Below are 26,910 nucleotides of genomic sequence, written 5' to 3' on the forward strand. Positions count from 1 at the left end.
ACACTTGGAGACATTGGTGAAGAAAGAGCAAGGCATGCAACTGGAACCTCCTGTGTGTGTCCACTTTACTTACTTACTAGTAAGTGTCAGCATTTCCCATTGAACAACTGATCTGGTTTGGTCATCACTTCTGTCACATCTCCACAAGCAAAACTGTGTCCGGAGTGCTTGTTTTCACAGCACAGATGGGCATATATTTTCTCATCCCGATTTTTATTGGTTTTTCCATTCTGACCAGGACAAGCTGTGAAATATGCATGAAATTAAACTTCTTAACGAAACACCCAGGATTCCGTGACTTTGTCCCGAGGGATGGTTCCGTTTTGCATTCTTATATTACACGCAGAGGGAGTCCAAAAGCTCATTTTGTCCCCTATGTCTTAGGCCAGGAACAGCCGAAACTATTTTTTTCCTAGTGCCCTTTCCCCCGGTGGACAGCTAGCTGAAGCCTTTGGGAGTAGAAGTACTTCCCAGGACATAAGCCCAACCCTTCCTCCCACAGCCATTTAAGCTGGTTTAAAAATAACCCCCACTTAAAATTTCGTGGCAGGCTATGACAACTTTGTAAAAATTGTATGTTTACTTTTCTCTTCTTTTTCATTTATTAAAAACATTGTTTATCAGAGATTCCCGGAGAAATAAATTTATTGCCAAGCTAGTAAAGAAAGTTGCATTCCTTAGGGCCCACGGCAACGCACAGGGCATTGGGAATGTTGCAGGTGCAGCTACTTGCACACGGGGGGAACTGTTCAGGCAGTCTGGTAGTGGGGGCGTAAGGAAGGAATTCTGTCTTCTCAAGCTACGTGAGTGGGTTCTAAGACACCATCCATGCGGTTATTCATTCACTTGTACTTTCAACAGATGTTCCTTGAGTGCTTCCTATAGGCCAGGCACTGTTGTAGGCCCTGGAGATCCAATGGTGAACAAGACCGACAGGGTTTCTAGTTTCATGGAAGTTACATGGTAGAAAAGATTTAAATAACAAACAAATAATATTGCAATTGTTTAGAACACTATATATATACTAGAGGCCCGATGCACGATGGTTCGTGCAAGAATGGGCCTTCCTTCCCATGGCTGCCGGCACCGCCTTCACTCTGGCCTGGAGCCGCCTTTCTGCCTTCCCACGCTACCCAGAGGCCCTGAGCAGCTGGAGTGGTATGGAATGCCTATGTCATCGCCATGGTGACGACACAAGTGTCCTGCCCCCTGCTGCTGGGTGCCTGTGTATGCAAATTAACCGGCCATCTTTGTTGGGTCAATTTGCATACTAACTCCTGATTGGCTGGTGGGCATTGTGAAGGTACAGTCAATTAGCATGTTACTCTTTTATTAGTGTGTGTGTGTGTGTGTGTGTGTGTGTGTGTGTAAATATATATATATATATTTTCCCCCACTGTAAGCCACGACCTTAGAAAAGCTCCCATTTTTAGAAGGTGTCCTTGCCAGATCCTGCTACCCTTCCCCTGTCAACCTTGCCCTTGCCTCCCACCCAATGCAGAGAGAAAGCTGAAGTCCGGACATTGTCCTGGAAGACCCTACAGGTCACCGTGGCTCCCTGTGGCCCCTCAGCTCCTGTCCTGTGCCCCACACAGACTCTCCTCAGGCACCCCACCTCCTTCTAGACCCTTGATCTTGTCAAAGCAGACCTGGCCCAGGACCTCGCATGCGTTGCTCCCTTTACCTGAAACACTCCACCCGCAGAGATCCTCGTGGCTGGCTCTCTTCTCTTCTCTGTGAAAAGACCCAGTCATTGTGTTGGAGAGGACGTCCCTGGGCATGTGAATGCCGCTCCACCTCCAACTGCTCTTCCTGCTTTCATTTCCTTCCTAGCACCTTCTGGTGCTGTGGTTGGCAAACTGCAGCTCGCGAGCCACATGCAGCTCTTTGGCCCCTTGAGTGTGGCTCTTCCATAAAATACCATGGCCTGGGCGAGTCTATTTTGAAGAAGTGGCGTTAGAAGAAGTTTAAAAAATTTGGCTCTCAAAAGAAATTTCAATCGTTGTACTGTTGATATTTGGCTCTGTTGACTAATGAGTTTGCCGACCACTGTTCTGGTGTGTGTCTTTTTTTGTTTGTTTGTTTCTTTGTTTGTTTGTAAACTTGTGTATTTGGTGCCTGCTCCCCTGCCCAGCGATCCCCAGGCAGAGCACGTGTGAGCAGTGACATTGTCTTGTCCGCAGCTGTACTTCCAGCATCTGGAACACTGGGCCTGGCCCCGAGCAGAGATGCACAATGAATATTCCTTGAGCCGAATGAACCAAGAACATGGTTTAGTTAAGTGACAGTGTGTCCAAGCTTCATTATCTCCAACCTTGGTTCTTATTCTTCTTTTTCCTCTTATGTTTAACATAATTTTGCTAATACTTGTATTTTATTAATTCAAAAGCACTTTACAAGAAAATATAAGCATGGCTTTCAATAGGAATGTTATACTTGGACTTGATCTGAGCTCGCAATTTAAGTTTTTGCTTTAAAGTTAAAGTTTTGTCACCAAAATGTGAGTCTGAAGGGTTCTCCCAAAACCTCTTACAGCTGACAGCACGCAGAGACATTCCGCACAGTCACCCGAGTCCGCTCCGCAGTTCATCCTTCTGCTGGCAGGACACTGGTGTATTGAAGAGTCTTAAATTTCCAAATAAAGGATTTTAGGAAGAGCTATGTATTCATATGTAGCAACCACACAAGGAACTTCTGACCTAGAGCAAAGATAAACTAACTTTCTCAAAACTTCTCAGATTCTGCACCAATTGGGAAACCTCTACCCAGTATGAAGACTAATTAGATTTAAAAAAAAAAAATAACACTCTTAAAAACCCCTCTAATCTAGTTAATCTGGATTAATGGTGCGGCTTTTATTTTTACCTGCTGGCTGTGTTCACATCAGCTTTTAAAGACTGTTTGTTCAACTGCAGCTGTGTACATTTTTCCCAGCTACAGAAAAAAGTAAAAGTCTCAGATCCGTTTTAGTTACATGGCATTTAGATTCCACATTTGCAGATGAAATCCTTTTTTTTTTTTCCATCTCTGTTTCTTGTACTTGTAACATCTTCCACAGTTGAATATTCCTAACCTTCTTGTCTGAAAACTCAAATTCAATAATACAAATTCATTGTATCTGATCTACCTGAAAGCCCTCACATGCTTTGTTTTTGCCATAGTCTTGTTCATTTTTTTTAATATATTTTTTATTGATTTTTTACAGAGAGGAAGGGAGAGAGATAGAGAGTTAGAAACATCGATGAGAGAGAATCATCGATCAGCTGCCTCCTGCACGCCCCCTACTGGGGATGTGCCCGCAACCAACGCACGTGCCCTTGACCGGAATCGAACCTGGGACCCTTCAGTCCGCAGGCCGACACTCTATCCACTGAGCCAAACCGGCTTCGGCTAGTCTTGTTCATTTTCATTCACTGGACAGATATCTCAGCACATGCATGTGCTAGGCATTAGGATACAAAGGTGAAATGTGGAGTCTGTCCTTAAAGATCCTACGGATAAAGGTTGTTACGTTGCTCTGAAGCATTGCACAAGTCCATTATTTCAGGAAGCCAAGGACTCTGTATCCTCTCTCCTTCTTCTAATGTAAATTCTAATATAAGTGTGGGCCTAGCATTCTTCATGGTGCCACAGGGAGTATTAGAAAGAAAAGAACTGCTGCCATCCTTGAGAATATAACGGGGCGAAGCAAAAGTAGGTTTACAATTGTTCCGATGGAAAACAATACAATAAGTAATAAATAATAATACAAGAATGAACTCTGTTTCGAGTACTCGAAACGATAAACCTACTTTTGCCCCGCCCTGTATGTCCTTAGAAACAATTAGAGTGGTACAATAGGAGTAGCATGGAATAGGCAGGGTAGGGTAAATGGGAAATAGATCGGAATGATAGGGGTGCCACAACGATTCAAAGGATAGAGAGTGATCGCTGTGGACTGGGGTGGTGGAGGAAAGGTGGACTTGAGGAGGCGGGTCCTGGGATCAGGCTGGAGGGCACGTGTGGTGCTGGGTGAGTGGAGTCCTCCGTGTTCTGGGTAACTCAGGGCTCGTGGCCACAGAGCAGTAGTGCAGCCCTTCTTCCTGGGCCTCCGGAGAGGCCTCCCGTCCTCGTGTCTGCTCTAGGCTCATTTCCCAGAACAGGACTGATGGGCTCCAGAGGGCTGTCCTGCAAGAGGAGGAGGAGAAAAATGTGGTGCCAATTATGAAGCCTGTCCTTGGGGACTTGGAGCCCGGGGGCGAGGCATGGGAATGTGTAAATGAGCCGGAACCCGGCCTTGCCCTGCGTGGACGGGCTGGACCCCTCCGTCCTCGGCACTGACTGGGACTCGCCAGGGGATGGTGGGACGGGTGTGTAGGCGACTCGGTTCTCTGTGCCCAAGCTGCCTCCTCTCTCTGGACCAGCAGTAAGTTCCATTTGGCACGACCTGGCCTTAGACAAATGTTTTCTCATAGTTCCCGCAGGAGCTGTATCAGTAGACGATGTAGACTTCGTCGTGAGTGCCTTTGTCAAAAAATATGTCAACTTCAGAAGCATTGTAGAATTTTAGGAATATTTTCACAGGGAAATCGTCATCACAATAAAGTTAGCCTTTGACTTTCTATATTGCTCCGCAGCGAGGTCTTAGTCTTCCGTACAATTTTGTTATTTTTTTTTAAATGACTATTGTTTTTAAACCAGCTATTCTTTGCTAGGTCACTCTATACATCTGTTCTCTAGGTTACGGTGGGCCCAGCATCTGCTCTTCATTTGCTATCCCCTTAGCATCTCTCTTCCTCTTTTTCTTTTATTTGCGCTCGTTGGACATGGTATTTTTGGTCGAGGTTATTTTAAGGTGGTGTTGAAATAAACCCCGGGACTGTCCGCTTGTTCAAGTGTGCGTGTTCTTAGAAGCCTACACATCCAGGGTCAGCCTACCAAAATAAATGGCATGGGCCCTGTGCAGAGCTCTCAAGTGCCCGGACCTTTATTTATGACTGTTGGCTGCTGGCATGATGTTTATAGAGTCTTCCGAGCACCAATGGGCTCCCTTTCTCTCCTCTGCCTTTTCCAAGAATCTCTAGCACTCTCGTTTCTTAAGTAACCACGGCACTGTGTCCCTAACTATTTTAGCTTTATTATCCTTCCCGGGGAATTTTTTAACTTCAGTTAAATGTCAGTCAGAGCTCCTGTTTTGACAACTGTACAGGTAGATGGAACTCAACAACCTGCCCATTTGTAGGCATTCTTGACTACCTGAGATCATCCAGATATTTTCTTCACCTTGACTTAAGCTGGATAAAAAGATCCTTATCTGTTTAGGAAATTGGACTGATTTTTTTCTTTTTTTTTGAAGCCAGTTTTGCAAAGCTTACTTTTTCACAGAGTATGGCCTTATGTATTGGAATAATTTGGAGATTTGGAGATGGCTCAGAAACTTATAGAAATTTGTGCATCAAATACCTATTTTCTGTGTGAAGAAAGGACTTAAATTTTCCAGCAAATTGGGAAACATGTGGATTCTTCACTTTAGAAGCGGACACACTAAATAGCCTTCTAACATGCATACAATCCCAGAATCTTTATTCATTTTCCACATGTTCTTGTGCAGCCAGTGTAACCAAATAGTCTGGTCGAGCCCCTCCTTCCTTTCCACCTTCCCTGTAAAAATTAGATCAAGATTATTAGGATGTACTTTTCACCAATATCTACCCCTGGTCTGTTCAAACCCTTATACTTCATTTTAGTCTCTCTGAATCTCAGTCCTCCTACTTCTGTTATCCAGGCTGAAACTGGCTCTGCCCAGAGAAAAGATGGTGCTTGATGAGATGAGGTTGAAGATGCGGGTTCTCTAGGCTAAATAGATGTTGATAGAGAAAGAAACAGAATGAAGGATTATCTTCCATGCATGCATTCTGGTAGATCGGGGGGCAAGGGGGCCGTGTGCTGGGGTTGGACGGCCATCATCTGTTCTCCCTCTGAGGGGTTGTAGCTGCTCTGCTTTGGTCCTGAGTTTTCGCTGTGGCACGCACCTCAATCCTCCCACTCCTCATGTCATTCCCGTGACCACACCAACTGGTTTAAGGATAAGTATGTGACCCAGTGAAATGCATTGGGTCTTTGCTTGGTCGTGGGGGAAACAGCGGGTGCTACATCTATCCTATGGCCATGGATGTGGTAGGAGAGGAGGCTGGGTTGCTGGAACTATGGTGAGCAGAGAGCTGGGAGCCAGCGGAGAAGGGACCTGAGAGACGAGGGTGAGGAGTTGGCTGTGTTGAACCCCTGGCCAGTCTGAAGCCAGCCCACCACTGATCTTTGTGGGTATACTAGAGGCCTGATGCATGAAATTTATGCACGGGTGGGGGAGTCCCCTCAGCCCAGCCTGCACCCTCTCCAATCCAGGACCCCCCGGGGGATGTCTGACTGCCGGTTTAGGCCCGATCCCTGCCTGCCTGCCCTAACTGCCCCTCTCACCAGCCTGATCACCCCTAACTGCCTCTGCCTGTCAGCCTGATCACCCCTAACTGCCCCCCTGCTGGCTTGGTCACCCCCAACTGTCCCCCTCTGCCAGCCTGGTCACCCCTAACTGCCCCCCCCCCCCCCCCCCCGCTAGCCTGGTCACCCCACGCAGCCTGCTGTTCAGTCGTTTGATCGTCCCTCACTAACCCCCCTGCCGGCCTGGTCACCCCACGCAGCCTGCTGTTCAGTCATTTGGTTGTCCCTCACTAACCCCCCTGCCGGCCTGGTCGCCCCACACAGCCTGCTGTTCAGTCATTACTGTGATGGCGTCCTGGACAATTTGCATATTCCTCTATTATTAGTATAGTTATTCCAATAAAACCCTTTTGACTTAGAGCACATGAGGTTGAGATTTCTCTCCCTTGCTCCTAGAAGAATCCTAACAGGTAGCAGTGGAGTCAGGTAATCTCTAGTCATGGTTACTAGTTAGGAGCCTTTTGATAAATAGTCTGAGTACCTGGCACAGAGTAGACATCAAATTAATAACATTAGTGAATAAATTAATTAAATTAAAAGGCTTGAACTGATGGATGGCAACTATTTAATTTTCATTGGGTTCTGTCATAGGTACCTTGTGTTTAAAAAAATAATTTAGCTTCAAACCCGGATACATTTGAAAAGAGTGAGTTTTCCAGGCAGCTTGAAAATAGGATACTTTTCCTGCAGTCTCAATGTGTATAGCCATGGACATTGGTTTCTGTGTTATATCAAAGATAACTTTATGGATTTTAGGAAGGGCAGAATTTTGTATTTCTTTTGGTTGCATGTCATATATTTTATTGGAGTACACTTTGTGATTTTCACCCTTCCCTCAATATCTGACCTCAGAATAAGCGGTCCTGGGAAAATACTTTCATTGGTTTTATAGTTTTAAACAGATTAAATCTGCCTTTTGGGAGGATTGGTGTTCCTACCAAATAGCGGGAGTAGAAAATTCCTGAAGCTTCATGACTACCCCATTTTATTTGTTTAAGCAGTTTTACATAAGTAGGAAAAAAAGTATTTAATTATTTTAATTTTTAGAAAGCAAGTTTATTATGTAACATTTTACATTGTGATTTTATTTTTCCAGTTTTATTGAGACATGTAAGTTTAATATGTGTACAACATAATGATTTGATATATTGCAAAATAATTACCACAGTAAGTTTAGCTAACCTCTGTCACTTCACACAGTAAAATTTTTCCTCTTGACATGAGAACTTTTAATGTCTACTCTCTTTGCAACTTACAATCTAGAACTGAAAGTACTTTCTTTTTAAATTGGAAAATCAAATGTGTGGGGTTTTTTTCTGCTAGTGTAAGATATTATAACAGTTCTAATATTCTTAAGAATTGTTTGTTGTTTCACTGTTCCTTGTATGTCAAGGTGTTTTGCTACACTCCCTGGGTAACCCATCATTGTTGAATCCCCTGTCGTTTTTACTGCTCTAAGGGGAAATGAAGTCACAGGCAGGAGGTGATGGTTCGGTGGCAGCAAGAATTAAATCTCTGAAGTCTTTGCTGTGGATTTCCCAGTGATGACTGCTCATTGGTCACTCCTGAGATGGATGTGTTTTCTCTGACATATGCAGTTCCTCCTGGGTGGACTCATCCATTGTCCAGGAGCTGTGGATTCAAACTGAAAACATCTTAGCCACACGGGGGCACCTACCATAATAAAACCATTCCAAATCTCTAACAGGGTGGCTGTGTCTATAACCAATACACGGCTGGTGAGAAGTGAAACTCCATTAACGAAGTGGTTCTCCCCACGCTGCAGGTCATTCATTGCACCCTCTGGCCCGACACTCACCAGTGCACATTTCAAGACAGGCCACCTAGTCCTGGAGTGACCTGGGACCAGGCTCTCCAGGCCGAACTCCGTTCCCCGGGGGGCTGCCCCTCCAGATCAGACGAGTGAACAGGCAGGGGGTTCAGATGCCCCACCGAGCTGCTGTATAACCAATTATCAACGCTTTAGCTCTAGCCAGAGCTTTTCCTTGTCCACCACATTCCTTTGTAATTGAAAGTTTAGGGGAAATGGAGGATAGGCTTTTGAGCCATGACGCCTTTTCTAACTCTACAGTATGAGGCCTGGACGCTAGAGGTCAAGTTTGGGAGAAGTCTAGGGAAGGAGATACAAGAGTTAGAAGCCCCTGGTTTGGAATCTCGCTCTGCCACTTTTCTGTCTGGGAGACACTGGGCAGTTGATTTACTCCTCATGCCCTTCTATTCCATCGTTTGTAAAATGGGATAACCAAGTCTACCTTCCAACGCGGGGTAGAAATAGTATATGGACATCACTCAGGACAACAGCTGACACTCAGTAGTTGTGTATGTAAAGGTAGTGAGTATTGTTCTAATGACTGCTCTTCCCTTTTCCGCCCCTCTGCTCCAGGGAGACCTTAGTGTATAGGAATCTGCCACAGCTGCTTCCTTCTTCACCACCAGCATTTCTGGAAGAGTAGTCCCGGGTTGGCCTGAGTGGTTCCCAGCCCGTAGCTGGTGGGGGTGAGGGAGTGGGCACTGCTCAAAGCCAGAACAGCCTCCGCGTCCAAGGCCGTGGGTACCCAAGCCCAGCTGTGCCGCCCTCCCCACCCTCTCCTTATCACTGTGCTGACGTCACCCACACTGGAGCGGACCCACGTTCATTATCGTGAATTCTAAACTGCCGGGTTCTCGCACATTGTTTGTGTTGTGTGCATTTTGTGGCTCACGCTGTGTTCTGCTTACAGCGGGACATTTTAGGAAATGGAGCCTCTGCTTTCCTTTTAGCTTCACATCCTTGTCACGGTCTCAGGGTCGGTGTCTACACAGGCCCTCCTTGTCACATAGCCACTGTCTGGCCAGTGGTGTGGGAATCTGATGAGTGGGTGCTGAGAAGCCAGGCTAGTCTGTACGCCATGGAGCATGAATAGCATCACTAGACTGTAAAAAAGAAAGAAAAAGATGGGTGGCTAGGTAGACGGATTTTAAAATGTTATGGTTTCAGAAATCAGGTTGGTATTCTGATGTGTACATACATCATTTTACATAATTCTTTATCTTAAAGAATCGTATGCGCATGAAGGTGAAGTAGGACTTTTAAAAAGATGCAATCGGATGTCCGTCGTTAAAGAAAGGCAACCAGAATACTTCCTTTCGAGCACCGCAGCCAGATACTTCGCTAGCGGTGTGCTGGGGCGGGCGTGCTCATCTTTCCCCTTTGGCCCTTGAACCCGGGCTATCAGTGCGGCCTCAGAGCCACGTCCTGAGACTTCGCCAGCATCTGTTCTTGCGGAGGCTGGTCCTTCCCGTCCTGGGAAAAATCACAAGAGTTTTGTTGGCCAACCACGTTCCTGCGTGGCTGGACTTCCGGAGGGTTTGGCATTGAGTCATCGCTGCTTTTTCACGGTGGCTGTTTTGTGTGCTTCTAGCTTCTCTACGTGGTGCCACTGAGGTAGAACTGGGGCCTGCTGGAGGGGAGAAAGCCGGTAAGGACCCGTCAGGGCGTTATGGACGTCAAAACCCACAGACAGTAACTCAACTGCCAGCGCCCAGCAGTTTGGTTTCCAAATCAGAACCAGAACCAGGAGGCCCGGGCCTCCTGACTCACAGACAAGTACTTGACTCTTCGTGTTGGTGGAGTCAGAAAATGTCAGGATACCAAATTTAGTAGGACACACTATTTATCTTAGCTGCTTTTCTTAGATTAGAGCATAAATTTGTCTCAGGTTTTGGCCGCTGGAGACGTTTTGATTTTTCCCTGTTCAACAACCTCTGGCCCTCTCCCCGCTAAAGGCAGTGACTCCGGCCTCGTTTATGTGGTGCTGGGCGTCTTCGGCCCCTGGGAAGCCGGTGGCCAGTGCCATCCGTCCTTCCGCGGACAAGGAAACCCTGCCCTGCACCTTGGGCTTCCTGTCCTGCAGGAGAAGCTGTAACTTTTCCGGATGGTCCCAGATGATTCTGGAGCCCGTGATGTCCAGCAGTCCAGGGTCCGGCCTGCAGGGGCCCGAGTCAAGGCCTATCCTGTGAAGGTTGCGGTGAGTCGGTGGCGCAATGGGAATGGCTCAGAGGCTCCAAGGCTCCGTGATTCACGGGGGCCTCCTGATTCCAGGGGACGAGCAAGGAGCAGCTGGCCTGTGTCCCACAACGGGTGTCCCGTTTCAGGCCTGGCGTGGCCGGGTGGGGCCTGGTGTTCACACTAAAGCTTTTCAGCCTTGGCCTAGAAAAGCCAACAGAATCTTTCTCCCTCCCCACCCCCCCCCCACCCCCATCTAACCTCAACCGAGCAGGGATGGGAATGAAAAGGCTGTGAAACTGGGGCACAGTGTTTGCCACTGAGTCCGAGCGATTCTTGATGAGAGACAACTCGATCAGTTCACCCTTTTGTTCCTCCCAGAACCTGACACGGTGCCGCTCATCGGCGTTTGTTGAATGGAATTGGAGGCTTGGGGTCCTCCCTGGTCTCAGCCCTGAGAATCCCGACTGTCTCCCTAGCCAGCACTGGGGCTCCTGTACCCCATTCCCAGGCTTTCTGTCTTGGGGTTTATCTCAAAGCACATTCTGATAGTGGTTTGTGCATATGGTTTTGCAGAATAACTTTGTTTGAAAGCACTCTATTTGCATATACTCATTTCATGTATAAACCTGCTTAAAATAATTGTTCACTGATCATCTTAAACATGTTGATTTTGAAGACCTCAAAGGCATTCACCAGTGCCCACGGCCTTGGTGAACTTGGGCTGTGGGGTTAGACAGCTGTTAGTTCCAGGCTATGTAAGGACCCAACTCCTGGGATGATTGCTGGGATTCACTGAGGTCAGATGTGCAAGGTGGTAGCATAGTGCATGGCGTAGAGGCTAGTACTCTACAGCTATTTGTGATTGCTTTTATTATTATTTGGCTTATGTAAAAATTAATTTGGTAATTTTCACATAAGCCAAATGACAGCCAGGATTGGCCCTCTCCAGGAGATATTGGTAAAGTTATTTGAACACCCCATTCCATCCCCTTTGGAAGTCCAAATCCCTCCCCAGAATTCCTGCCACCTCCTCTGGAGGTTTGCATCTTTAGTCACCGCAGGCACGGATCTTCCGTTTCTAATGAATTTGTTCCGGTCAGGGACTGTTTCAGCACACACGTGTGCATCTCTGTTATGACACAGCTATGCGGCATCAGAACCCGCCCCTTGCTTAACTGCACAGCCCTCTCCAGCTCCTCAAGGCATTAGGGTATAAAGCCCAGTCCGCTGAGGATCTGGGGCAAAAGAGAGGCTCATAAAGCAAAAACCCTGGAATTATCACCTCATCCAACAACACCTAAAATGAGGTAGAAATAATTTCTAAAACACACCAAAAGATTAACAGTGCTTGGTTTGAATTATGGGACTAAGGGTGATTTTCTTTCCTTCCTTCTATATATCTGAATCTTAAAACATTACATAAATAAGTATATGTTTCCACATTTTTTAAAATATATTTTATTGATTTTTTACAGAGAGGAAGAGAGAGGGATAGAGAGCTAGAAACATCGATGAGAGAGAAACATCGATCAGCTGCCTCGTGCACACCCCCCACTGGGGATGTGCCCACAACCAAGGTACATGCCCTTGACCGGAATCGAACCTGGGACCCTTGAGTCCGCAGACCGACGCTCTATCCACTGAGCCAAACCGGTTTCGGCTGTTTCCACATTTTTTAAAAGACCGGTTTTTTAAGCTGTGGGAGAAAGCTTCTTAGGACTGGGGAGACTTCGGCGTCGGTAGGATAAACTCCTGCCCAGTGGTCCCCATCTTCTCTTTCCCATCCTTTAAAACCCACTTCCCACGAATTCCTCCTGACGGGAGTTATTTTTGCCCCCGTGTGTCTCTCCACTTGAGATGCCCCCTCATTGGCAACATTACTAAGCTCCTTTCTTGAAAACGTCTTGACATGCCAGTTGCTTCTGGAAAGCTCCTTGTGTGCTTTGGCCGTTGGGTGCTTTGGGATGGAGTCTGAGTGGCCAGTCTGCTCCCCTCTGGCTTTTGCCCTGTCCCACCCTCACTCGTACTAGGACGAGGGCCTCTACTCTCTCAGCTCCCAGGAGCTCACTCCTCCAGCCACTGTGTTATGGCTTCTGATGCCAATGGTCCCGGGTCCACTCCTAAGGTGACCAGCGTCTTTCCTGTTACTGAATTCCATGGGCATATTACACTTCTTGTCTTGTTGGATCTCTCATCGGCGTTTGACATACTAGTAAACGCTCCTTCTCACCCTGCTGGCGTGGCTCAGTGGTTGAGCATTGACCTATGAACCAGAAGGTCACGGTTTGATTCCCAGTCATCCGGGTTGCGGGCTCAGTCCCCAGTGTGGGGCAGGAGGCAGCTGCTCAATGATTCTCTCTCATCATTAATGTTTCTGTCTCTTTCTCCCTCTCCCTTCCTCTCTGAAATCCATAAAAATATATTTTAAAAACCACAAAACAAATAAACAAACAAAAACACTCCTTCTCTTTGAGACCTCTACCTCTGCACACCCTCCCTTGGCATCATGCTCTCCCGATTTTTCTCCTAACGGGCCATTCCTTCCTAGTTTGCTCTTCTCATTCCTTCTCTTTTGTCCATCCTTTAAACATCGGATTTCTTCAGATCTCCTCTCTTCTCCCTCCACATGCTCTCTCTAGGTAACTTCTTTTGGTCTCGTGGTTTCAGGGGCCATTTGTATGCCAATGACTACAAACTTCACTGCGTTTCAGCAAATCTGGGACATCGGTGATTGTAAGATGCCCCAAGATTTTATGTTCCATAAAGAAAGACAAAAGCACTGCCAAGGAAATGACACCCTGGCTTCTTACCACATTAATCATAAGATGCATTGCATTTTCAGCAATGTCAGAATGTGGAAAATATATACCCAAGAATTGGTGACCTGTTGTAATGTTTTGCACAGATGAGCTGCCATTTGCAGAGCAGGAACACCTAGGATGTCTTCAGCATGGGGTTCCTAGGAAAATGTAAAGGAATTGCAGTAACTTTGTCTGGAAAAGCTGTCATCTCTCTCCAAGGATGCAAGAGGCTTTATTTTCATAGAGGTCATTATAAGTGTCGATGAGATAACATTAAGTTCGCTGAACAACGAGGCAGAGTAATTGAGCCAGTGGGTCTTCGACATGGTGCCAAAGTTCTCAAGATTTATTTCATTTTATCTCCAGTTGACTGGCTCTAGAATTGCAGTCAAGAATGTTCTGGCTACCTTAAGTGAGAGCCACGTGGTGGAACTGAGCAGGGTCCTGACCTTCACAGAATTTCTCAGACAACTGAATTTTACTTCTGTTTTAATTTTATTTTACTTATTTTTAAAAAACCTTTATTGTTGAAAATATTACCTATGTCCCCTTTTCCCCTCATTGACCTCTTCTAGCCCACCTCACCCGCGGCTTCAAGCCTTCACCGGCTCCAAGCCTTCACCCTGTGTCCATGGGTTATGCATATATGCATACAAGTTCTTAGGTTGACCTCTTCCCACCCACCATGAATTTTCATTCTTATTACCTTTACACGTCATGACATGCCAGTTGTTTCTTTTGTTGTGACACAGTACTGGGAAATCATGCTGTTGGTGTTTCCCTAATTGTGTTTTTGTCTCTTTTTTCCTTCTTCTACTTCAAAATACTCTGGACAGCTGTGGGATGGGTAAGAACTTTTGCCAAATTTTGAAAAGTAACTCTCCTGCAGCGGCCTCCACAGGTAACAGGAAGACATTAAGTATTCTATTCTACCACCAACTGAGGTTTTCTACAAATAACCTAAGTGGTGTGGCTTCCTTCACTTCCATAGGGAGAATAATTCATACTAGATCTTTTTGTCTCAAAATATTACCCTATGTTCAGTAGGATTATCTCAATAAAGTTTTGTTTTGTTTTTAGATATTGTTAACTGGCACATCACCCTGGACTGATGCTTAATTTAGTTAGGCCCATTTTAGCATGCAAATTAGTTTTTTCCCATAGAAATGTTCCAAAAATAATATATCCCCTTGCTCCTCTCTTCCCACAACTCTCTTTCATAATATCTTTGTTGGAGTTAGTTTAAAATAGAATGTTTAATGACAAAAGTTTGAATAAAGTAATCCAATCATGTGGGAATTAAAAAATATTCTTCTTAAAAACTCTTGGGTCAAAGAGGAAATAAAAACTCCAGTTATAGTCTATCTGGAAAGCAAGAATGCTAATACTGCAAGCAAAACTCATAACATGCAGCCAAAAATTTACTTTGGAGGAAAATTATTGGACTTAAAATTTTGTTACTAAACAAGAAGAATAAAATTTAATGAGCTGACTATTAAATCTGAGCTTTTGGAAATGAACAAAGAAACAAAAACCATATATATACCCGCAGAAAGCAAGTTAACCTTTTGCACTCGGATGTCGAGTGTGACTCGACACGGTTAGCATTAGAGTAAAGGAATCGAAAAAAAAGCAAGCGAGTGCAAAGGGTTAAAACATTCATTAACAAGCACAAGCAGTATTTTAAAATTCAAAAGAGAAAAATTATTACATTAATAAGTCCAAGATCTGTTACTTTGAAGAAAAACCTTTGTGCTTGGCTGGCGAGGCTCAGTGGTGGAATGTGGACCTATGAACGAGGAAGTCACGATTCCATTCCTGGCCAGGGCACATGCCTGGGTTGTGGGCTCAATCTCCAGTGTGGGGCATGCAGAAGGCAACTGATCAATGATTCTCTCTCATCATTGATGTTTCTATTTCTCTCTCCCTTCCTCTCTGAAATCAATAAAAATATATATTTTAAAATAAATAAAAAAGAAAAACCTTTGCATATCTCGCCACAGAAAAGGAAGAACATAATTTACAATATTAGGAGTGAGAGAAGAGATAAAGAGAGAGATATTTATCCATAGATAAGAATTAAAGCATTGTAAGAATTGAAAATCAGCTATTAGGAGATAATTTGTAAGTAAAATAGATATCAAATGAGATTTAGTAAGGAATGGAAATATTGAAATATTTATAACCACTTAAGACATTGAAATAATTATTAAAGAGTTATTTCTGAATAAAAAGAGTGTTTCAAGTAATAAATTATTTGTATATTGAAATCTTTCTAATCAATTGATATAATCATAGCCATGATGAATTCACCTAATAAAAGTAGCACAAATAGCCAGTCTCTCTTAAAAGCATAGATGCAAAAAAAAAGCCCCAAACAAAACAAACAACAACAAAAATACTGCCAACAAAACAAAATAATTAGCACAGATAAAATGTAAGCAATATTAAAACATCAATACACCAATTCCAAGTTGGTCATACACTAACAATCTGACTTCTTTAATAACTAAGAAATCTGTTACTATTGATAACACAGGACTAATGCTAGAAAGCAAATAATTCATCCAAGTACTATTAAAATGGCATACTGTTTATTCCTGATTTTCAAAATTAAAACTCAATAAACTAAGAATGGATCACTTCCACAATGTGATAAAAAATATCAAATTCAATGGTGAGATATTGGGAGTGTTCCCATTAAAAACAGGAGTGCACAGGAAAAGATGCTCAACATCATTAATCATCAGAGAAATGCCAATCAAAATTATAGTGAGATACCATCTCACCCCTAGCAGAATGGCTGTAATAAAAAAGAGATTACAACAAGCATTGGCAGATATATGGAAAAATTGGAACCCTCATACTAGGTAGGAATATAAAATGATACAGCCACTTTGGAAAACAGTCTGAGAGTTCCTATAGAGGTTAAACAAAGAGTTACCATCTGATCCAGCAATCCCATTCCTAGGGACTGGTATATACACCCAAGAGAAATGAAAACATATGCCCTCATCAACACTTGTATTAGAACGTGCATAGCAGCAATATTCATGACAGCCAGAAAGTAGAAACAATCCAAAGGACTATCAACTGACAAATGGATAAATAACGTGTGGTATCTATATAGATAAAAGCCCAGTGACCGAACGGTGGATCGACCAGAAGGAACAGTCAACCAGTTGCTATGGTGCGCACTGACCATTAGGGGGAAGACATTCAACGCAGGAGCTGCCCCCTGGTGGTCAGTGCGCTCCCACAGTGGGAGCACCGCTCGGCTGACCAGAATGAGCAGTGCTCCCACAGCAGGCCGATCCCCGCACCAGTGCACGAATCTGGGCACCGGGCCTCTAGTATCCATGGAATGGATTGTTACTTGGCAATAAAACAAAATGAATATGATACTATGTCACAAAGTATAACATATTCCGTTTATATGAAATGTCCAGAATAAGCAAATGCATAGAGACAGAAAGTAGATTGATGGTTGCCTAGTGCTGAGGTGGTTTGGAAGGAATGCTAATGGGTACAGGGTTATTTTTTTCTTGGGGGGGGGGGGGAGTGATGAAGATGATTTAAAATTGATTGTGATAATGTTTGCACAATGATGATATGTACAATGCTGTGAATATACTTAAAACCATTGAATAGTATAAATTGTATGAAATGTGAATTATATCTCAATAAAGCTGTTATTAAAAGAAGAAAACAACACAAGAGTGGCTGCTGTCACCACTGTCATTGTTATTTTGAAGGTTCTAGTTTATGTCATTAAACAAGGGGGGAAGGAGGTATAAATGCTGGAAAGGAAAAGACAAGTTATTATAGAAAATATTCCTCTCTACTCAAGTGACTTTATTGAAGATCCAAGTGACTTTATTAAAAAAAAGCATTAGAATCAATAAAAGAGCTTGGTAAAGAATCAGTTATAAAACATAAAGTTAGGTCATAGGTTACTATCCTTACTGTATAAACTGTTCTGATGAATATGTAAGGAATGAGGGTCACCTAGGAGGAAAGTAAACCAATGATATGAAGACCATTGATGAAAGAGACAGAGGGATGGAGACCCATTGAAAGAATGTGAAGCATATCAGTAACAACAGAAGTACTTTTTAAAAACCAGAAGCTGATAGGTTCTTAAATGAACATCTTTAAGAAACAACCATTCACCAAGTCTCAAGAAATATGCAACCACCCTGGCGTAAATGGTCTGACTAAAGAAAATATTTTAAGTACCTAATGCTTTCTTTACCTCATTAGATCCCTGGAAATTGGGAAGAAATGGGATGGGACCTGGAAGACTGGTTTGGTTCTAAGAGCTCAGAGGAGACTGGACGATGGGTGTCTTGAGTGCTGTTTGCCCTTGGAGTTGTCCTTGCAGTGTTCATTAGGTTGCATACCCACCTCGTTCTTCCTTGGAGCAGTTGAGAAGCCTTGGGCTCTCCAGTCACCTCAGGACCACAGCTGCTCCATTGGGCTAAAGAAGGGGGCAAATACGATCCACTAGTCCCTAAGCTGCCTCATGGATGGTAGGTAACCATCCTGACTTGAGGGATGAGGGAAGAGCCATCGTCCATCTTCAGTTTTTCACTTGCCCTGGAGAGATTGTCTTGTCATTTCCATCACATTTCGTATTGGAATGATCCTGGTGCACACATCCTTGAAATTGCTTTGCATGTAAGAAATATATGCTTGATAAAAAATTATTTCCAAGAAATCTCTCCTAACAGTTCAAATTAGCTCAGTGGTGAGAATTCCATTTGTTAGAGAGATTTTACTATAAGTGAATGTGAGCATCTTAATTGGAGAGGTTTTCCTTGGAAATATACAGAACACTTCTCTGATATTTTTTGCTCCCAGATGTGTATTTCTATTTCCTGCTCATTTATGTGGAACTAACTGCCTTGAGACAATTTCTACAACCATGAAACACATAGGAAAGTATGTTTTCTTTTTAATAGAAAATAATCCATACATAGTTATTGTGTGAATGCTGAACTTTGATACACACACTACCTGCCTTAAATTAGAATTATATAATTACAGTGAAATGAAAACACTGACCTATTTCAGATATAGAAAGGGTAATCTTAAAGAAGAGGTTTTACAAATATTTTGTGGTACGTTAAAGGTTATATTTAAGTAATTGGGGAAATTTTATCTTTTGATATACAGATTCATATTCTGAGATCTAATTAATTTAAGGGGAAAATTTTGTTTTTTTCTTATTGGGAAAATTCTCAAATTGCATTTTGGATTAAGTACAAGCTTACCTACTTGATTTTCACTTTCCTGACTAGCTCCGGTGCTTTAACCATGCCTGTGTCAAACTGCTTTCCCTAGGTCGAAAATGTCCGCTTGCTAGATCGAATATCTTCCAAAAAAGCAGCCCTAGGAACTCTGTATTTGACGGCTACTCATGTCATATTCGTGGAAAATGCACCTGACACAAGAAAGGAAACGTGGGTATGCATTCCTTGTTTACCTTGTTTGAAGTAGAGAGCTTCAGCCTCCATTCTTTTGTTTGTCCCCAGGGTGAGGTGGGTGGACTCTTGGTATGTGGATATTCAGGGGACTGTTTGGGGAATGTGACCTTCACCTTTTCCTGTACAGAGTCCAATCTTCTTCATCTACATGTTCATTTTAAACACTAATTGTTTGACTATCATCAAAGATAGACCTAGAAAGAGCCAGAGATATAAGTTGTTCATGTCACAGCTTTTGAGTAGAGATTCCGTAATGTCAATCCCAGATACAGTCATTTTATCCTGTTGTCTCCACTTTTCTGATAATTAAAAGGGAGGGAGGGAGGGAGGAAGGGAGGGAGGGAGGGAGGGAGGGAGGGAGGGAGGGAGGAAGGAAGGAAGGAAGGAAGGAAGGAAGGAAGGAAGGAAGGAAGGAAAGAAGGAAGGAAGAGGGAAGGAAGGAAGGGAGAAAGGAAAGCTAGGGAAGTATCCTATCATCAGGTATTTCTGCTACGCAATCATGAGACTCGATATTCCTTATTTTATATAGCCCACTCACCATGACATCATGACCAGGGCCAGAACCACTGAATTGTAGATTGGCCTTTTCTCTATTCCACAGACATTGTTCTGTTTGCAGCTGAAGGTGGCAGGCACTACTTACTGGAGAGGAATTGAAAGAATGAAATGCTTGCCATGGAGGACTGAGCAGAGACACTCCTGAGACAACAGACATGCCCTTCAGCATGATTTCCCTTAAAATAAATCTCCTCTGCAGCCAGCCTGACCCCCAGCAACTTAGAAAACAAGTGCAAGTTGCTAGTGAACTTGAGCATTCCACGCGGAATTCGGGAGCACGGTGGCCCCTCCCAGCGGAGTCATCTCTGACTTTTGTTGATTGCAAGATTTATTTTACTAACTTCTCATGACCTTCTTTCATTTGAGCTATTAACCGCAATCAACGTTTGACTACCAAAATGTTCCCTTGCCCGGGCTTGTGCAAAAGAGCGTGCTGAATCATTGGCTTCAAATCATGAGCCTGGGTATCCGAAAGCTCGACGTAGAAAAAAACAAAACGGGACATTTAGACAGTTGGTTCTTTCCCAAAACATCTCAGTCCTTGTTATCTGAGTGCAGGTGTTGAGCTAGCTGAAGGGTGGGGAGTGTTGCCGGTCTGTCTGTGTGGCTCTGGGATCTGGGTCACTCCTCGTCCTGTGTATCAGTTTGTTGGTGCTTAGCTTACCCACATTCACTTTCGGTTGCAGATTCTTCACAGCCAGATTGCCACCATCGAAAAACAGGCAACAACGGCCACCGGATGCCATCTGCTTATTCGTTGCAAGAACTTCCAGCTCTTACAGCTCATCATACCCCAGGAGCGAGACTGCCACGACGTGTACATCTCTCTGATACGCCTCACAAGGCCAGGTAGGCCAGAGGAGCTCGGCATTGCATGTGGACCACTCACCCTTCAGAAATTCACAAATCACAGCCAGCAGTGTATGTAGCGCTTGAGCATTTGTAGTGTTTTAGGACTCCGATGATACCCCAGGCCTCCGGAGAGGCCAAGAAGTCGGAATCATAGCTTTCCTTATCTCTGAGGAGCTCTCCCTGAGTTGCCTCCTAGGGGAACCTCTGTCATTCTTCTGAGCATTCACTTTATCTCTGGGGGTTATAAGCGTGTTGGTTTCCCCTTCAGGGTAAAATCATCTTAAAATGATGCCCTTCTGATACTGTGAGAATCAAGTGACCTGGATTGAGGTCTAAGCCCAAACTGACAAATTGTTTCCTATGGAAAACATTGCTGTCAAACAATTCCAATGCAGCCTCCCCATCTTGGGGCTTTTAAGGCTTGGTTTCTGTTCCTTTTTGATAGTAACGTACGTGTCCCAAGGTTGGTATAACTAGACCGTGTGAGCATCATTGAATATTCAAAGTGTGGATCTGTTGAATCTCCTAAACAGAAGCTCTTTAAATGCCCTTGGAAGACAGTTTGGTTGATTTGAGAAGTAGCTATATATATAAAAGCCAAGCCATGGAATGACCAGAACAACTGGTCGCTATGACACTCACTACAGCCGGCCAACCAGCCCAATTGGGGGCGGGGCTGGCCGGCCAACCTCCCACGTCCCTTCCCTGCAGCCCACCTGACCTCAATCGGCCCCGATCGGGGCAGGCCGGCTGAACCCCACATGTGCACGAATTCGTGCACTGGGCCTCTAGTTGTGATATATCCCTCATTTGGGTCTTCCGATTTGTAGCCTATTACCCACTTCTACAGAAGTGTGTCTTGTCTCCCTGTGTGGTCTCTGTGAGTTGTGGGTTCTTATTGCTTAAAAGAAATACATGTTGCCTGGCTGGCATGGCTCAGTGGTTGAGCATCAACCTATGAACCAGGAGGTCACGGTTCAATTCCCAGTCAGGGCACATAACCTAGGTTGTGGGCTTGGTCCACAGTGTGGGGCATGCAGGAGACAGCCAATCCATGAATCTCTCTCATCATTGATGTTTCTCTCTCTCTCTCTCTCCCTCTTCCTTCCTCTCTGAAATCAATAAAATGAAATACATGCCTAAGTTTCTTAGGAGAATACGGTGAAAAGAGGTCCTTGTTGTAAAAGTCATATTCGTGGTAGTGCTACCCAGAAGTCATTAGTAAGGAAATAGGATATGGGCTTGTAGTTACTTTGCTGAATGCTTTGCAATTCAGGACCAGAGGTTTGATGATGCCCCTCAAGGCAGTGGGTCGGGTCCTCAGTTTCTTGGGCCCTGACCACATCATTGGTAGACAGCTAAGAGCTAAAGTTAGGTCATGAAAACGGTGCCAGGGGCTGTCAGAACCTGATGATTCTGTGTGCTCCTCTTTGAAGGCAGCTGGTTGGAGCATTTTCATCTTGCTATGTTGAGAAGAACTGCAGAGTTAGCCAGGAAAGCGGTTGAACTTTTGGGAGGCGGCACTATAATTGGAACAGAGGTCTGGGAAGATGGACATGAGGTTGCATGCAGCCGAGAATGCGAGGACAGTTGTGGGCCAGCAGTTTCTGTGTCACTGATTAATGGGTGTGCTGGATAACAAATGAGCTCCGACCGGATTAATGGGGTTTAGGAATAGCCTGGAGACCTGGGAAAGGGCTACGCAGCTGGAAGATCCCAGGGCGGTGCGGGCTCCGGCCCCAAGGATGGCGAGTGCCGGGACCCACAATGTGAGGATCCCCACTGGGGGAAAATCACAGCGTTCCCTGGTTTTAAAAATGCACACTTTTCCTTAAAAATGAACTTTTGAGAGTTAGTTATTAGACAGCCACAGATCAAAAAAGGAAACCATAGTAATTAATTGAATTAAAACCGTTATCTTAAAAGATTTAAAAAAAAAAATGTGTAAGGGAAACAATCAGTGGTGTGATTATATCATCCGGTTCTTACATTGGTTGTTACACGTTTCCTTTTGATTTGTAAAGTACTTTTTATTTTCATATTCAATTACTTCTCCTCCTAGGTAGTCTATAATAAGAGGAAATTGTCCCCATATTTTTTCCCTAAATACTCTGTTTTCATAACCTTTATCCTGATTCCTGGGAGACAAGCGCGGTTATTTTTTTCTTCCCCAAGTGCCTTGTTTTACCCACAGCTCTCTTCCTGGGTGGAATGCACAGCCGGTCCCTCTTTCTGGGAGGGAAGCAGCAGAGGTTGGTGCCCAGGCAGGACCTGTGGGCTTGGTGGTTCCACGTCGAAAGGGTTTCCGCTGATGGCGGGCATCTTCTCTGGGAGGCAGGAAGTGGGATGGTCTGAGCGTGCTGGAGTTGCTGAGGGCAGCGGGTCCTGAAGCCATCGCGGTGACACAGGCTGTGCTAATGAGGAGCGGCAGGGCCAACACAGAGCCACGTCCGTGAAACACGCATCTCTGGACTTGGGTCGAGCGTATGCTGTCTGCTTAGTCCCGAGACACTGATTTGGCTTTTCTAGAAACATAGGCAAAGTGCTGTTCACTCCAAATTCAATGTGGTATATTTTCAGAAATTACCATTTTCCTCTCTGAATAGATAGAAACACCTTCAAGTCTGTCTTTGTTGAGCAATTACATGATTTAAGTAGGTCAATAAATACTAGAATAATTTACACTTACCCCGTATTTTCCGGCGTATAAGACGACTGGGCGTATACAAGATTTTCCTGGGTTAAAAAGTCGTCTTATACGCCGGAAAATACGGTACCTTTTTCTGGAAGAAAGTTTTAATGAGAGGCGCACATTCCGTTTACCTCCCCAGTCCGAGGCGCGGGGAGTGTTTGCTTCTCGTGGGAGGAGCTCCTGTGTCCCCTGGTGATGTCCCCTAGCGATGGGGCCCTGGGGTGAGGCCTTCCGGGCACCTCCTGTGAAACCTGCCGCCCCGACAGCTAACGACGTCCCATGTGGGCTGTGGCGGCCCAGGCTCTGGGATGTGAAAAGCCAGCGGAGTATTGAACACGGCTGTTCTAAGACGGGCGACCCATCAGGGATTTGACCTTCCTCCAGGGGACAGATAAGTGTTTCCTCAGTTCAGATTCTGTCCAGACTAGAGATTTCTCTGGCCCTCCTCTTGTTTTTAACTTACTTCCCTGCCACTTACTAAACAGTCTGCGAGGTATTTTGCAGGAGCTGGAGGGGCGGGGACGAGAATACTGTGGATGGGAACTCTTCCGTGACATTTGTCACTGCGCTAATGGCACTTTTTCATTTTCCCCGGTAGACTTCTCCTGGGCTGGCCTCCGGGTGGGAAGTTTGCCCACATGAGCAAGACTGTGCTCTGACGGACAGAAATGTAGGTTTCTCTGCCCTCATCTAGGCTTTGACTTAAAGTGGGATGGACGGGTGGTGGGTCACCCTTTCTCTTGAAAAATAACTGGAAGCAAAAATCTCGTAACTCCAGTAGAAACCCATTCTCCTGTCTCCCAACTGGAGAGCGATCTTCTTGACGCCTGTCACAGATTACCCTTGCTTTCATGTATGCACAACGTCCTTGCCTCTTGCCAGTGATGACAAGTGTGAGCCCATGCCCAGAACACTTGCTGATCGTAGATGATAATTCTTCTGTCCTATAGGCCCATTTGTAAATACGGAACGAGGGAACTTAATGTCCACGATTACTCCTCACTCCTTAGCTCTTCTTTCCCTCAGGGAACTGGCTTTCTCAAGGGACTGTGTTGGCATCTTCAGCCGATTGCACTTGCGGTTCGCGGGATGCTGTCAGAGCCTGACTCATGGAAATGGTACTTAGCGATGGGAACCATGTGTCAGGGTCAAGTCGGCTGTTCCCGGAACAGAATCTCACTTTCCTATGCCGTCGGCTCAATCAGCTAAGATTGTAAGCAACACTATGTACTGACGGCAGCTGCTTCGTGTTGGTGTGTGCAGGTGTCTATGTGTGTGCATTTTCTTGTTCGCTGAAATCACCGTTATTCTAAATTCTGACGTGTAGAAATACGGCATCGAGAGAGACAGACAGAACGTAGCTTATCTCACTGGTACCCCACAGTCTTTGAACTTCGCTCTTACAAAACAGGGTGCGCGCCTAATGGGAACGTATGTATTTCAATAGGACTCTTATCTTTCTTCCTCCTCGTACATGAGCTACCTCGGTCACCATGGCGCTGGGAGCTGAGTTTTCATCGCAGGCTGCCTGCGTGTCACTGAGACCGCGTGAAGGGCCTCCAGATGCACACGTTCAGGTGCACCGCCTTGTCCACACCGCGTACTTCAACAGATTGAGGAATAAGGTGGGACCTGAGCCAACGGTGAGGGGCAAGACATCTATTGGAGAAAAACGGGATGATTAAGGATATGGAACAAGGAAAGACAAGATACAAAGGTGCCCGATCAGGGCAGAAGAGAGAAGGCTCTGCCTTGGAGGAGCACTGTGGGGGGTAGGAACATGTACTGAACAGCCAGCTTGCCTAATTCAAGTGCAGACTCCCCAGTTGCTAGCTGTGTGACCCTTTGCTCAGATTTCTCCTCTAAGATGAGGCCCATCATGGTGCCTGCTAGGTGGGTTCATACATTTAACTAGAACAAATCCGGATGAAACAGGGTTTGGTGAGTTATCAGCCACGAGTCACTATCACCGGAAGTGCTTAGATCTGTACCGTCCAGTGTGGGAGCCACTGGCCATATGTACGGGTAGCTGCTAGAGTTTGACGTGTGGCTGGAATGAGCTAAGATGTGCTGGTAAGGCCCTAGCCGGTTTGGCTCAGTGGATAGAGCGTCAGCCTGCGGACTAAAGTGTCTTGGGTTCGATTCTGGTCAAGAGTACATGCCCAGGTTGTGGGCTCAATCCCCAGTAGGGGGCGTGCGGGAGGCAACAGATCAATGATTCTCTCTGATCATTGATGTTTTTCTCTCTCTCCCTCTCCCTTCCTCTCTGAAATCAATTAAAAAAAAATAGATGTGTTGGTAAGTGTGAAATATACACAGAAATTTCAAAGACAGTACAACCCAAAATATATAAGCTATCAATGAATAAGTTTTACAATATGTACATGTTGAAATAGCAATATTTTAGATATATTGGGTTAAATAAATTATATTAGTAAAATGAATGTCATTGTTTCTTCTCAGCTTTTTAACATCGTTACGAGGACACTGACCAGGACGTACATGGCTTGTGTAGATTTCTGTTGGACAGCACTGACCTTGATGCTTCCCGCAGAGAAAAGCAGAGCCCACAAACCAAATCCTAGCTATTACTGGGGGAGAGGGTAATGGGTCTGGCCTCAGAGGCATAAAAGGCAAAGCTATCCTGGCAGAACTGAAAGAAGAACTTCATTACATATTCCTCAACTTGCCCCTCTTGACCAGGGTGCCATGCCCTCTGAATTGATATTTTTTTAGGGATCCTATAAATATTGTCTGAGCAGTACAATATGACATTTATGTGGTCGTAAAAAGCTCAAATGTTTTCAGTGCAAACATATAAATATATCCTACAGCTTTCCCAACTGTTTTCTTTTTTAATACCGTAGAGCATCAAAATGTGGCAGCAGCCTGGGCACCGGCCCACCTCCCAGAGGCCCTCCCGAATCCAAGCTCAGTAGACATAACCTTGACCTCTAATGAATGCAGCCGTTCTTAATTAATATTTATGCTTTGTATTTTATGTGGTCCGGAAAATATATTTGCTTTCAAAAGCGACTAAAAAAGAAAAAAGAAAGAAAGTGCAACCCAGCCTGTGTGGCTCAGTGGTTGAGCATCGAACTATGAACCAGGAGATCACGGTTTCGATTCCCGGTCAGGCCATATGCCTGGGTTGCGGGCTCGATCCCCAGTGCAGGGCATGCAGGAGGCAGCCAATCAATGATTCTCTCTGATCATTGATGTTTCTCTCTCTCTCTCCCTTCCCCTTCCTCTCTGAAATCAATAAAAATATATTTTTAAAAAAGAAAGCACAAAATGGAGAAGACCTTGTTTCTAACATGAAAGAAGCTCTTGCAGGGTTGAGTCCGGCTGTCCCAGGTCTCCCTGTCCTTGCTGGGAGGAGGTGGGTGGCCCTGCCCACAGGACAGGGCACCGCTGGGTTCCCAGGGGCGAGGGCTGGGCTGGCCTCTCCGTGTGCCCCAGCCGGACAGAGACGCATTGAAGAGCTTTGGTTCTGGCAGTGACTGAGCTTGATTAGGCGTTATTCTCCTTTCCTTGCAGTTAAATACGAGGAGTTATACTGCTTTTCATTCAACCCCAAGCTGGATAAAGAAGAAAGAGAGCAAGGCTGGATGCTGCTGGACCTCAGCGAAGAGTACAAGCGCATGGGCCTCCCTGACGACCACTGGCAGCTCAGCGATGTGAACAGAGACTACAGAGTAAGTGGAGGGAGGCGTTAGTGAAAGCTGATCCTCGGTCCAGATGCAGTCGTGATTGCGCACAGCTTAGCGTGGCTCCTGCTCGCCCTCCTTTCGTTTCCGTCGCCCTTTATAGACGCGAATGTGTGGCTTTCCAAGTCTCTCTTGGTGATTGCTGGGTGTATGTCCTACCCGTTCCTAGCATCAGAAAGTCTGCGTGAGGAAACCACGGGGACCATCCCCTCCACACCCTTCCTCTAACGGTTGAGGGAATGGGAACCCCGACAGGCCCCATGGTGGAACCCCTGGCCCAGCATGTGGTGGGAGCGCCGGCCAGGACCTCGTCTCTCCCACCGAG

The 26,910-nt window shown here is 45.1% G+C and overlaps 1 protein-coding gene across 1 annotated transcript in view; it reads left to right on the forward strand.

Moving 5' to 3' along the window:
- The window catches only part of MTMR7 (myotubularin related protein 7), an 84,815-nt gene that overhangs the window by 9,278 nt on the left and 48,627 nt on the right, over positions 1-26,910 (forward strand). The window contains exons 2-4 of the mRNA XM_079779094.1: positions 18,631-18,753; positions 20,018-20,180; positions 26,416-26,573. Coding sequence (XP_079635220.1) covers positions 18,631-18,753; positions 20,018-20,180; positions 26,416-26,573 — 444 coding nt within the window. The remainder of the gene's footprint in view (positions 1-18,630; positions 18,754-20,017; positions 20,181-26,415; positions 26,574-26,910) is intronic.

Source organism: Cnephaeus nilssonii (genome assembly GCF_951640355.1).
Source record: "Cnephaeus nilssonii genome assembly, chromosome: 8".
Lineage (NCBI taxonomy): Eukaryota > Metazoa > Chordata > Mammalia > Chiroptera > Vespertilionidae > Cnephaeus > Cnephaeus nilssonii.